This window comes from Achroia grisella, unplaced genomic scaffold, assembly GCF_030625045.1.
Source record: "Achroia grisella isolate CSIRO2021 unplaced genomic scaffold, CSIRO_AGI_Agris_v1 utg874, whole genome shotgun sequence".
Taxonomy (NCBI): domain Eukaryota; kingdom Metazoa; phylum Arthropoda; class Insecta; order Lepidoptera; family Pyralidae; genus Achroia; species Achroia grisella.
Window position 1 is genome coordinate 1,075,708 of NW_026713051.1, and position 12,411 is coordinate 1,088,118.

The 12,411-nt window shown below is 32.1% G+C and overlaps 1 protein-coding gene across 1 annotated transcript; it reads right to left on the minus strand.

The window, feature by feature from the left end:
• Positions 1–236: 236 nt before the first annotated feature.
• LOC131853061 (D-3-phosphoglycerate dehydrogenase) lies at positions 237–12,119 on the minus strand. Its single transcript, XM_059203855.1, has 7 exons — positions 11,954–12,119; positions 11,368–11,519; positions 7,719–7,938; positions 7,258–7,390; positions 3,832–3,947; positions 2,543–2,645; positions 237–1,545 (listed from the first exon to the last, which is right to left on the minus strand). Exons 1-7 carry the CDS (start codon positions 12,086–12,088, stop codon positions 1,421–1,423), a joined length of 984 nt encoding a protein of 327 aa, XP_059059838.1. The 5' UTR covers positions 12,089–12,119; the 3' UTR covers positions 237–1,420.
• Between the last annotated feature and the right edge of the window lie 292 nt (positions 12,120–12,411).

Here is a 12,411-nt window from a genome sequence, read left to right on the forward strand (position 1 = left end):
TAGTTAGAAATAGAAATAATCTTTATTTAAATTAACTTAAAATAAGCACTATTGAATAGTCAAGTTTTTTTATTCTACCGCTCATTCGGAATGCAGACTCATCATAAGAAGAATGAGCAAGAAACTTGTGTGTTGCTCTGTTAATCCTATATTAATAATACTTGTATATTATAGTATTTCAGTTGTCAATAATTAATTTAAAGGTAGAAATAATGGAGTAGAAATAATAAACAACATTTCGGATACACAGTTTTATTTCTATAGATAGGTACCATATATAGGTTCGTAATCGGTAGAACATTGTAAGACATTATGTGTTAATAAATAAGTAATACTTAAAAGTTAAGAAGACAAAATATAATAATCCCTGCATTCAAGTGATATTTAATTGCGATGACAAAGGTATATACTTAGGTACGAGTATATAATATATCTACTTATTGTCTTGGGATTGAGAACGACCTAAATAATACAAGTAAGATTCACAGTAGAAATAATAATTAATAATACCTAATTGATTTAAAACATTCTTGATTTCTGTCCAGATTTTTATTTTAATAAACTAATTTTATATAATAATAGTGAAAATATCAGAAAACAACTTATAAGACAAAATAGAAAGAATAATAAGAGAGTCGTAACAGTATACGCAGATACTTTGGTAATTTAGTAATAGTGTTCACCTACTAACCTTTACAATACCTATCCAACTAACCTATAATAAAATGGGTTGAAGAAATTGCGAGTAATGGAGACTATTGGTCCCATTGCTTGCAATCCTGGTCGACCTTTAGATGGTCCGCCCTAAAAACCAGGAATTAGTCCAAATAGGCCTAAGTAACACGCAGGCTAACCTGTGAATGTAATTGTGATAAAATCTAAAACGCACCTAATATATATGTGTAAAGTCGAAAATCATATAAAAAATATATTTTTGGCCTTTTTAATTAATTTCCTGTAATATTTAAGTTCGAATAATATTTTATCGTTTGACACGTTAATTTAATTTAATTTCGATTGCCTTTAATAGTAAGACTTCTATCTTCTTTCACTCGTTCTTTCACTCCACTGGCGCCCCGCTACAGCCGCAGCTTAGACAAGGGTCACCATTCCACTCAAAATTACCCTAACCGTCTTATTTAAAAAAATCACACAAGTATCACTTTATATTATACGAGTAAATATTAATTTCGTGTTCATAGGCAAGAAGGGTAGAGTTAGGGATACAACCTACAGTATGTTTATCTCACTCGTTGTGGATAATAGCAATAGTTTAATACATATGCCATGTACTGAGACTACATTAGGATCTTTTGTTTCAGATCTAATGCATTTTATTGATGTTTAAATAGACACTTAACACACAACATTTATGAATTTCTGATCTCCGTGTAGGGATAGAAATTTAAACTCCGGCTGTTTACTTGCGCAGGATACGAGTAATCTCAGCGATTGGAGTAGCAAACGTGCCTGGTTTGACCAGATTCACAATTTGCTCCGCGATCTCCTCTCCCACGCGTATTTGGGCTTCTTCAGTCGATGCACCTGTATAATGAACAAGTCATTGATTATTAAGTTGTTTCGATCAATTTTTTTTTTTATTTATTTATAATTCATTATTGACACAATATTAAAAAAATATTTCTAAATCTATATAAATATATATCGCCGAGAAAAAATAGAAATAGGTCATTTTTCAATATTCGAAGCTCGTATTGCCTCCTTTTATATGAGTCAATTAAATTAGCCACGCTGTCTTAATCATAATCTAAACACTTTTAATATGATATATTATACTTCTGGGAAAATTAAAAATTATAAAATAAAAAAAAAAAACTTTAATTACCTGTTTTGAAAAAAAAATTACATTTTAAATATTGCCATTTTTCTATTTAATCGAAAAACAATACATTAAAGAAACAAGGTACTGAAGGCGGTTTGATCTCTAACGCAAACTCTTCCAGACAACCTTAGGAAACAGAGTATTAATAAAAATAATCTATTCGATTTTATTGACCATAGTCTGCCCACCCTGCAGCTTCACCGGCCAGATGAAGGACATGTTGTTTGAGGGTTGCGTTCTTTGAGTTGGCATAACTTTATGTCACATTATTATTTCAAATTAGGCATTAAATGAATAATTGAAATAAATTTCATTCATATCTACTTAATGCTACACTTTTACTATCTTCCAGTGATCACACAATCTTCTGAACGATATATAAGCTTCATATAAAATATATATTTATAATTCAACTACGTTCCTTGAGGGGTCGTAGGTTGTATGTATTTTTAATGCCATATTATGGAAAAATATAATAAAAATGTTGTCCAATAATTAAAAAAAGTTATGGGTTGTCAACCCTTATCACTTAGGAGTATAAAAAATAGATAGCCGATTCTCAGACCTACTGAATATGCATATAAAATTATGGTACCTAACATTATATGTTAGGTACCATACTCTTATATCTCTCTCTCATAATTATATACATAAGAATTTTATATATAAGATTAATTAGTATTTTGTAAGTATACTTACCCAGATGAGGGGTGCACAGTACAGCAGAATGCTGTACGATCAATAGAGTCACGGGATCAATTGGAGGCTCGCGTTCAAAAACATCCAGGGCTGCCCCACTAACCTAGTGTTGAAATATAACAATTTATACATATAACTGACTAGCTAACCCACGCAACTTCGTATGCATTATTATTGACAATTATATTTTGCCTAATTTACAGAATTTCTTATTAACTTTAACCTATGTCTTTTTTCTGACGTATAAACTACATTACTTTAAAGTTCCATCAAAAACCGTTGAGTAGTTTTTTTGAAAGAGTAACAATTATCTATCCATACTCACAAACTTTCACGTTTGTATTATTATGAAGGTACACAAAAACAATATTACATGCAGGCAAATCAAAAATCAACATTGTTGTTATTTTTATTGGATTGTATGGGCTATAGTCAGGTGCTTGGACCTGTAGCACTGCGACCTACATATCTATTGTGCTCTCTCTTTTTCAGAGTTCGTTATCTTCCGTTAGGAACAAGAATTGAAGGATATTCTTAGGAGAGAGGATTATCACTGCCCTCATATTTGGCGACGGTAGCTCTTAGAGCTCTTACATTCAGGTGAACCGTTAGCTATGTTAGCTAGCTATGTTTTCTATGTATAATATAGTATTTACGAAAAGAAATGTATTTGTATCAGTTATCCCTAACATACAGTTACGATTACCCATAACAGAAGCTTTTAACTTAACTTGGGTCTAGATGGCGCTGTGTGAATTGTTCTGAGATTATTATGTTATTATATGTGTTAACGAAAACTAAATTCCATTCCATTCCATTCAGAAAGTAGTCAATGGTCTTAGTAAAAATTTCAACCTCACATTAACCTATACACGGTAGACCAGCCAGTAAAATAATTGAATACATATGTATTTTTTTAGTAATAAGTATAGTATAAGTAAGGAGCCAACAGAATATCAGCGCTGCAGAGTTATCTGTAGCATTATGCTGAGTTGGCTGCCTTTTCACTTTTGCGGTACATAAAGTCACCTACATTTCTTTTATTAATTCTTGTTTTTTTCTGTATCTTATGTATGTTATGTGCCTGTATGTTGTTGAAAAAAGAATTTATCTATCTATTTATCTAATTTAAGGCTATGGTTCGGGATTAGCACCAGATCCTGGTTCAGAACAGCAGTGGACAAAATTTAGATTGCCAGTATGATCGCCAACCGGTAGGAGGCGTCAAATAAAGAAGAAAATAGGATATATGGACCACAGAAGAAGACTATTTTAGAAACTAAACTTACCAGTCCGGAGTTGAGACCGTCCAACAGGTCTTGCTCGTTGATGAGTCCTCCACGACCCACATTAATGATCTTCACACCTTTCTTGCATTTACGTAAGACCTCAGCGTTTATCAGATCTACAAAACGAATATTAAATTTTTATTTGTAAACCACATTTTCAAAAATTAAAAATATTAACTTTACCATCTATTTATATATATTGGAGATAGCTATATTTGTTCAAGATCATTTATCATATTTTAATTTTAAAAGTAATAATAGATTAAAAAGCCGACTAGCACTACCAGAAATTAAGCAATGTTTTGGGCAAGTCCCTATTACCGATTCTTTGTAATATATAACAAAATCCCGAAAATCATAAAACAAGAAGTTAAAAATAATTTAAAAGGCTTAAAAAATTACTGACCTAAGTAGACACTAGAACCAACTTACATATTAAATTTCATTTTGGGAAAGAGTCATCTACGAAATTGCTATACTCTTTAAACAGAGTTCATGTTTGTATTGTTGATTTATTATATTTAAATTTATGTATATACATGTGCAATTATGAATTTTATAAATTGTTTAAGCTTTTTAATTTCAGGTTCTTAGTTGTACAATTAAGTTATATTAACATTAGAAGATATTAAATTTGTAAATATTGGACTTGTTTGTACATGTTTAAAAACATTAATAAAAAAAAATTGAATAAATAAATAAATATTATTATTAGTCTATTATTTGATACTAGCCGTGCCCGCGGTTTCACTCGCATTAAATTTAACGCCTATATGGTATTCGGATGTATAAACTATATTACTGTAGACTTCGATCAAAATCCGTTTAGTAGTTTTTGCGTACATGTCGACTGTTTTAAATTTACCGTCTCTGCCTGATAATACCTTTTGGACACACAACTCAATCTCCTACTTGCGAGAGTCTCAGCCCTTTGTACTCGTACCATTTCCGCTTAGGTCACATTGCATATTATTATAATTCTCGACCATGTATAGTTCGTTGTTTATATCATTAGCAAATATTCCAGCAATTTATTGTTAGCAATCCAGAGCCAATATGCCACAGCGACCATCGTTTTCGACGAAGCATCGCAAAACACAACTGAAGGTTTGTATAAAGCGATGCAATCTGCAGGTATTCTGTAAGCTCGACTGAAGAGACTAGTTATTCAGTGCGCATGCACCGAGAGCTTGCATTTCGCTCGCACCTGTCTTGCGTGCACTGTTATCATTTTATACAAGTGCGTAATAACTGCGCAAGCGCATTATGTTTATCCAATATTATTTGATAAACATAATGAAATCTATAAATTTAACTGTTTGAAATATTACTATTTTCAATAATATTGCTGTTATTTCGTCATCTTAATTTTTATACAGATTTCCATCTTGAAGTACGATTTTCCTAATTTTCTCAATGACATCTATTTTATTGGAGATCTTTGGGGGAGGCCTATTTCCAGCAGTGGACGTTTTCCGGGCTGCGATGATGATGATGATGATCTATTTTATTTGCTCCAAATGGTAGCATTAGCATTATGTGATACAGACGAATAATAAGATGTATGCAAATATTGGAATTAATATAATAATTATTTTAATACAATATATCATTAAATTTAATCGATAGCATGACGTTTCGATTATGCTCCCTAAAATATGACCGAGCACAGTCACAGCTGGCTCATCCGTCATACTCGTGAACGAGTGCTGCTTGTAGGGACTGCTGCTCTTATCACTACGACTGATTTAATCTTATTGTATATATATTTATATTTGACCCAAAAAAATTAGTGCTGGTTGGTAGTTTGCATTCACACGTTTCGACTTGTAAATGTAAACTTACAAGGATTATTTATATGAGCAACACACAAGTTTCTTGCTCGTTCTTCTTGTGATAAGACTGCTTTCCGAACGAGCAGTAGATAAAAAAAATTGTTATGACTATTCAAAAGTGCTTAAATTAAGTTTATTTGAATAAATGATTTTCTATTCTATTCTATTATTTCACAAGAGTTTTACCTACCGATGTTTGCGTAGAGGTCTTTAGTAATATTTTTAACTTATTACAATCGGGTAACCGGTCCATTATCTAAATTTAGATAACCGACACATTGCTTCTTTATTACATGTATCACTGAGTTCATTAATAAATAGTTTATGTGCGATCACGATATACATATATTGTAACTATATTTAACTAACTTTGTATACTGATGATACAAAGTTAGTAAAACATATACCTCGGTGGTCTAGCGGTCTAGTACTCCGCTTTACGACCGATGGTCGCGGGTTCGATTCCTCGCACGGCACAAACATTTGTATTCACAAGTATGATTGTTTGTATCGGTCTGGGTATTTTCTATGTATAATATGTATGTATTTACAAAAAAAATCTATGTATATGTATCAGTTATCTAATACCCATAACACAAGCTTTAGCTAGCTTAACTTGGGTCTAGATGGCGCTGTGTGAATTGTCCTGAGATTATATTATATTATATTGATGAATGATTTTATTAATTTCACAGCTTCTTCACTCAGGGACTCGGATAAAATCTCTTTCGTTGTATAAAAATGTATGTTAGTACATTTTAATACCAATACGTTGGGTAACTTAAGAGATGATAATGTATTTATTTAAATATATCCAACGTTAAAACATTTACAAGTTGCCTATAAGATAGTACAGGGAGACATTACTGATTCTTTATCCAAGCTGTATACATTTTTATACTATACATAACTAACTTAAAACTTAATAATAAATTTAAATATAATAAATCAACAATACAAACATGGACACTGTTTAAAGAGTATAGCAATTTCGTAGATGACTCATTCCCAAAATGAAATTTAAAATGTAAATCTGCTGTAGTGTCTGCTTAGCTCCTACAGTACGTCTGTTAAAAATTATTTTACTGTATAGTAAGCTTTTTCGGTCAGTAAGAAGCCTTTTTTTTAATAAATTAACTTTACCTTGTTGTTTTAGTTTCCTATATCTATCGTTTATAGCTATCTCTAATATATAAATATATGATAAAGTTAATACTTTTAATTTTAATTAATTAATCACATAATATAATACAATTTATTGTTAAACATTTAAATTTGCAAGTCTACTCACGGGCAGAATACAGAGAAACTGTTAAAATTACCATTCGCCATCCGTGTACTATAGGTACACGGATGGCAAATGGTATATTGGTAAGACCAAGCGCAATCCCATTATTAATAAATAAATAAAAAAATTCAGCAGAATGAAGTGATTTCTTTATTAATCGTAACTAACTTACGAAACTTCAGTTGTAAAAAATACAGGCATCAAACTATAGGTCATTTCCGTAACTGTTAATATCCACTAGGTGTACCTTGCTTGCTATAAAAGTTTGTATAAAAAGTCGGTACTACTATATAAAATACTTACTTTTAGTCTTCTCAACAAGGGGAGTATGCAGAGTGATGTAGTCCGCGATGGGCCACAACTCATCCAGCTGCACCTTAGTGGTGTTAAACTCCTCACACTGCGCGGCTGAGAGGAACGGGTCCACTCCAATTACCTATATTAAATACATGAATAATGTTAAATATTCTTAAGTATACCGTAGCTGGAACAATCTTAAATATCTCATGTCGTTCAGAAGCGAAAGTAGCAATACATTCACAGGACCATCTCCACACCATATTTCGCTAAGCATATGCTACCGAAACAGGCCTTTTTGTTTACAGAACGTTCGCATCTGCTACTTTCTGTCGCAATATAACCCGTACAATCTATAAAATAGTTTATTTTCATATGTTAACTATAAGAAAATAAACTATATATACTCGTGAATATTCATTCGCGTGCCTTGTTCTCTGAACATTCCTTGATGTACCAATACCAACCATCATGCCGAAAGCATTCATCCGGGTAGCCACTTGTCTACCAACACGACCAAGACCGATGACTCCGAGAGTCTTGCCATGGAGTTCAGTCCCCGTGTACTTGGCCCGCATCCATTGCCCGTTCTTGAAGTCAGTAGCAGCTGGGGCGATGTGCCTAGCCAAGGCCAGCATCAGCCCGCAAGTAAATTCCGAAGCACTAAGTGCGTTTGCTCCCGGTGCGCTGCAAATAGTGTAAAGGTTTTCTTGAATTAAAGTAACAAGCCTGGAATTTAATATACTTGAAAACTTAGTATTGATATTATTAAAAACAAAAGGAAAAATAAATAAAAATAAATAGGGTCAGTTAGAATAACCGTTCGAATTTCCATATACTTTGTTTAATGTTTCGACGTATATATAAATGTCGAAACGTACATATGTACGTCGTTACATCGTCGTCGTACATACATGTTTAAGCTACAGAAAATCGTATATATAGAATTCTCGTGTCACAATGTTAGTTACCATACTCCTCCCAAACGGATTGCACGATTTTTATGAAATTTTATTTGCATTTTCAGTAGGTCTGAGAATCGGATATTATCTATTTTTCATACCCCTAAGTGATAAATTTGTCCACCCCTAACATTATTTTTAAAATTTTTGGGAATGGTTTTTTATTATGTGTCATTAAAAATACATAGAACCCTAAATTTCACCCTTCTATCACCAACCCCTATTTTTTTATAGCGTTATTAATTTATATGGCAAAACAACGTTTGCCGGGACAGCTTGTATATAGTATACTTATCTCTTTACGGTATTAAACAACAAACGAAATATTTTTTCTTTCAAACAGCTAAATATTTGAAGTAAGTGTATATTTCATGAAATATGACACCATACGAAGGTCATTCATTTTACAATAGAAGCATTTTATTTATATATGTTGCATTGCACAATTATCATATAGTAATTACTATATATTAAGTATGTGACTATGTTTGCGAATTAATTTATACACAAACATAATATATTTCCTTTCAGTCATCGCAACGTGGAAAAGTAGTTATGTTGTATAACTTATATAATGATTAATAATAGTTATATATTATAGTACGATGCAGTTAGTTATTAGTTTTAGTGAATATTTTAGTTATACATTATAGTACGAGGCAGTTAGTATTAGTTTTAGTGATTATTTTAAAAGAAAACTATTCTATACATATAAACAAAATTGGAGTGTCTGTTTGTTATATTGAAATAACCGTTTTTTATTAATATGAATGTAAATAAGGTATACACCAAAATAACATTTTTTACCATTTTTGTCTGTTTGTCTATCTGTCTGTTTGTTCCGGCTAATCTCTGAAATGGCTGGACCGATTCTGACGGGACTTTTTTTGGCAGGTAGCTGATGTACTTAGGCTATTATATTTAAAAAAAATCTTTTTTTTTTTAAAAATAATGTTAAATTCCACGCGGACGAAGTCACGAGAACAGCTAGTCTTCTATATATCTATCTAATCGTCTATGCTACACACTGCTACTATTAATAAATGTTTATTAACGTTTTTATTATCTTTACATAAATTCTTTATAATGCGAAAACTAACTGTATATCTGTCTGTGTATCAATGATTAAAGAAATTCAATTGAGTTTTGAATTTCTTGCCAATTATTCTCAATTGATATTGTATAGCGAACTGGACGGCAGGGAAGAAATATTAATGTAATAAATTTGACATTCATAAGTGGCTAAAATGTCCTACATGATTATTAACGTAGGACATTTTAGCCACTGAATGATATTCGATTTGATTTCATTGTTGTATCTCGTATTCTTGTCAATAATTAACTCTTTCGACATTTTAATTAGGTTGCACTTGTAGTGTCCAATTATTATGTCCACTAAAACATATCTGTGAAAACCATATTCTTAATTATATGTCATTTAATTGTGCGTTACATTCATTCATTCAAAAGACAAGAGCACAGCTCTTAAATTATGACTGGATGAATGAAACGGACGGACAAATAGACAAACATTCTAAAAACCAAATTTGTTATCTCATTACTAAACAGCAGAACATCATAACTTTTAATTTAGACGAAATTAAAAACAAATTAAGTAATGACTTCATTATTGATAAAATTCTAGACTTATATGTACGACAAGCTGTTCCCGCGACTTAGTCCGCGTGTTATTTAACTTTATTTTTCTAAAATAAAAGTAGCCTAAGTCACTCCTTATTACATTAGCTATCTGTCAAAAAAAGTCCGGTCAAAATCGATCCAGCCATTCCAGAGATTAGGCGAAACAAACAGACAGACAAAAAAAAAATGGTAATTGGTGTATGTACCGCATTTATATTCATATGCATGCAGTAAAAAACGGTTATTTCAAAATTAGAAACAGACATTCCAATCTTATTTATATATTATACTATCTGTTCCGGCAAACGTTGTTTTGCCTTAAATTAAAAAAAAAAATAGGGGTGGACTACCCCTAACATTTAGGGGGATGAAAAATAGATGTTGGCCGATTCTCAGACCTACTCAATACGCTCACAAAATTTCATGAGAATCGGTCAAGCCATTTCGGAGGAGTATGGGAACGAAAACTGTGACACGAGAATTTTATATATCAGATAAATATAATATATTATATTCATATATATTTATATATTATAAGTTATAACTGCAATTAAATAAATCATTTAACTCGTATGGTAAATATAAATCGTAAATTTCGTGGTAAGGACTGCACTGCCTGCACCCAGAAAGACGTCCCCCTTTTGTTTCTTACAAAGTCTTGCACATTTTTTTCAGTAGATCCTTACTAATATTCAACGACCTCGGTGGTCTAGTGGTATAGAACACCGCTTTACGTCCGATGGTCGCGGGTTCTATTCCTCGCACGGCACAAACATTTGTATTCATGACTATAATTGTTTGTGGGTCTGGGTGTTTTCTACGTATAATATGTATGTATTTACGAAAAAAAATATCTATGTATTTGTATCAGTTGTCTAGTACCCATAACACAAGCTTTAGCTAGCTTAACTTGGGACTAGATGGCGCTGTGTGAATTGTGCTGAGATGATTATAATTCGTCGTTTAAATAGAAAAACAGCAATATTCAAAATGTACATTTTTTATAAGACACGCCTTTAAAGTTTTTTCTTTAATTCAATTGAATTATTTTCACCTTTAAAGTTTTAAATTTACACATAATTATTAAATATCTTTTTAAAAGTATTTAGATAATGATTAAGACGGCGTGGTTAATTTAATTGACCTATATAAAAGCAGGCAATTCTAGCTTCTAATTTTGAAAAAAGTCATTTTTCTATTTAATCGACGAAATGTGAAAGTAGGTATGTTTGTTACGCTTTCCGCAAAAACGACTGAACCGATCATCATGAAATTTTGTTTACATTTTCTTGGAGGTACTAGAATGATCATAGGACACTTTAAAAAAAAAATAAAAAAAAAATATATCAACATTTTGCTACTTCAGTACCGTATAGCAGCCAGTAAATTATTTAATGCCGATAATATTAAAAGTTAATATATAACAAATAATAAATGTTAGTTTCTTCCTGTTCACCCTGCCGCTCTGCTCTCTCTTTAGGCCTGTTAAAGAGCTAGGTATCTAGGTACTAACTTGATAACTGCGATCCCTTTCTTCCCTGCTGCAGCCACGTCGATATTATCAACGCCGGCGCCTGCGCGAGCAACCAGCTTCAACTTGGTACCAGCGTTAAGTACCTCCTTGGTTACCTGAGAGGCCGACCTCACTACCAAACCATCGTGGTTCTAAATAGCAAGAAGAAACAAAACGGATATTTACTACATGTACTAGAATATCCAATAATATATAACACTTTGACAGTAGATGTATTTAATTATCTATACATATAAATATAATTGGAATCTGTTTGTAATATTGAAATAACCGTTTTTTACTACATGCATATGAATATAAATACAGTATATTATTAAATTGTTAAATAAAATTAGCCCAAATTACTCCTTATTACATCAGCTACCTGCCAATAATAGTCCCGTCAAAATCGGTCCAGCCATTTCAGAGATTAGCCGGAACAAACAGTCAGACAGACAAAAATTGTAAAAAAAAATGTGATTTTGGTTTAAAAAAAACGGTCATTTCAGTGTTACAAACAGACACTGATTTTATTTATATGTATAGATTAATTAATAGAATATTTTAGATAAAGAGCAATACTTACACCGATTTCCTTCAGCAATTCGTCGCTAGTTATTTTAGCTTTAGTAACATTCGGGATGCCGTGGGATGTCAGAATTTTGGCACAGTTCTGACCTACACCGTCCACTATTAGGACTGACTTGATGTCTAACCCCATTTTTAATCTGTCAATAAAAAAATTTTAATACCAAAGAAATAAAACACTTGTATTGCGACCAATTTGGTTTACCAGACACCTCTTTTTATGGATGACAATGGAATGGTGTTCTCGCCTGCTAACGGTTTACGCTGGCGGGGCAACAGTGGAGGATGATAGATGAGCATGAGGTCAGGTCTGTTAGCCTATCGTGGCAAATCTCTAGGATTTACACGACGGTTTCCAGGAGTAACTGCGTGGAGGTCAAGCTGTCAAGGTACATTGCTGGCAGTAAGATTATCAGTCCACATTACTAACAATTCTATTTCCCCTACTAGATACCT

Bases quoted from the DNA above. Each gene is read 5' to 3' on its own strand.
- LOC131853061 (XM_059203855.1), bottom strand. From the start codon at position 12,088: ATGGGGTTAGACATCAAGTCAGTCCTAATAGTGGACGGTGTAGGTCAG. The intron at 7,939-11,367 runs GTTAGTACCTAG...CACTATTTGCAG, and splicing joins AAAGGGATCGCAGTTATCAA to CGCACCGGGAGCAAACGCAC. The intron at 7,391-7,718 runs GTTGGTATTGGT...TATTTAATATAG, and splicing joins TGAATGCTTTCGGCATGATG to GTAATTGGAGTGGACCCGTT.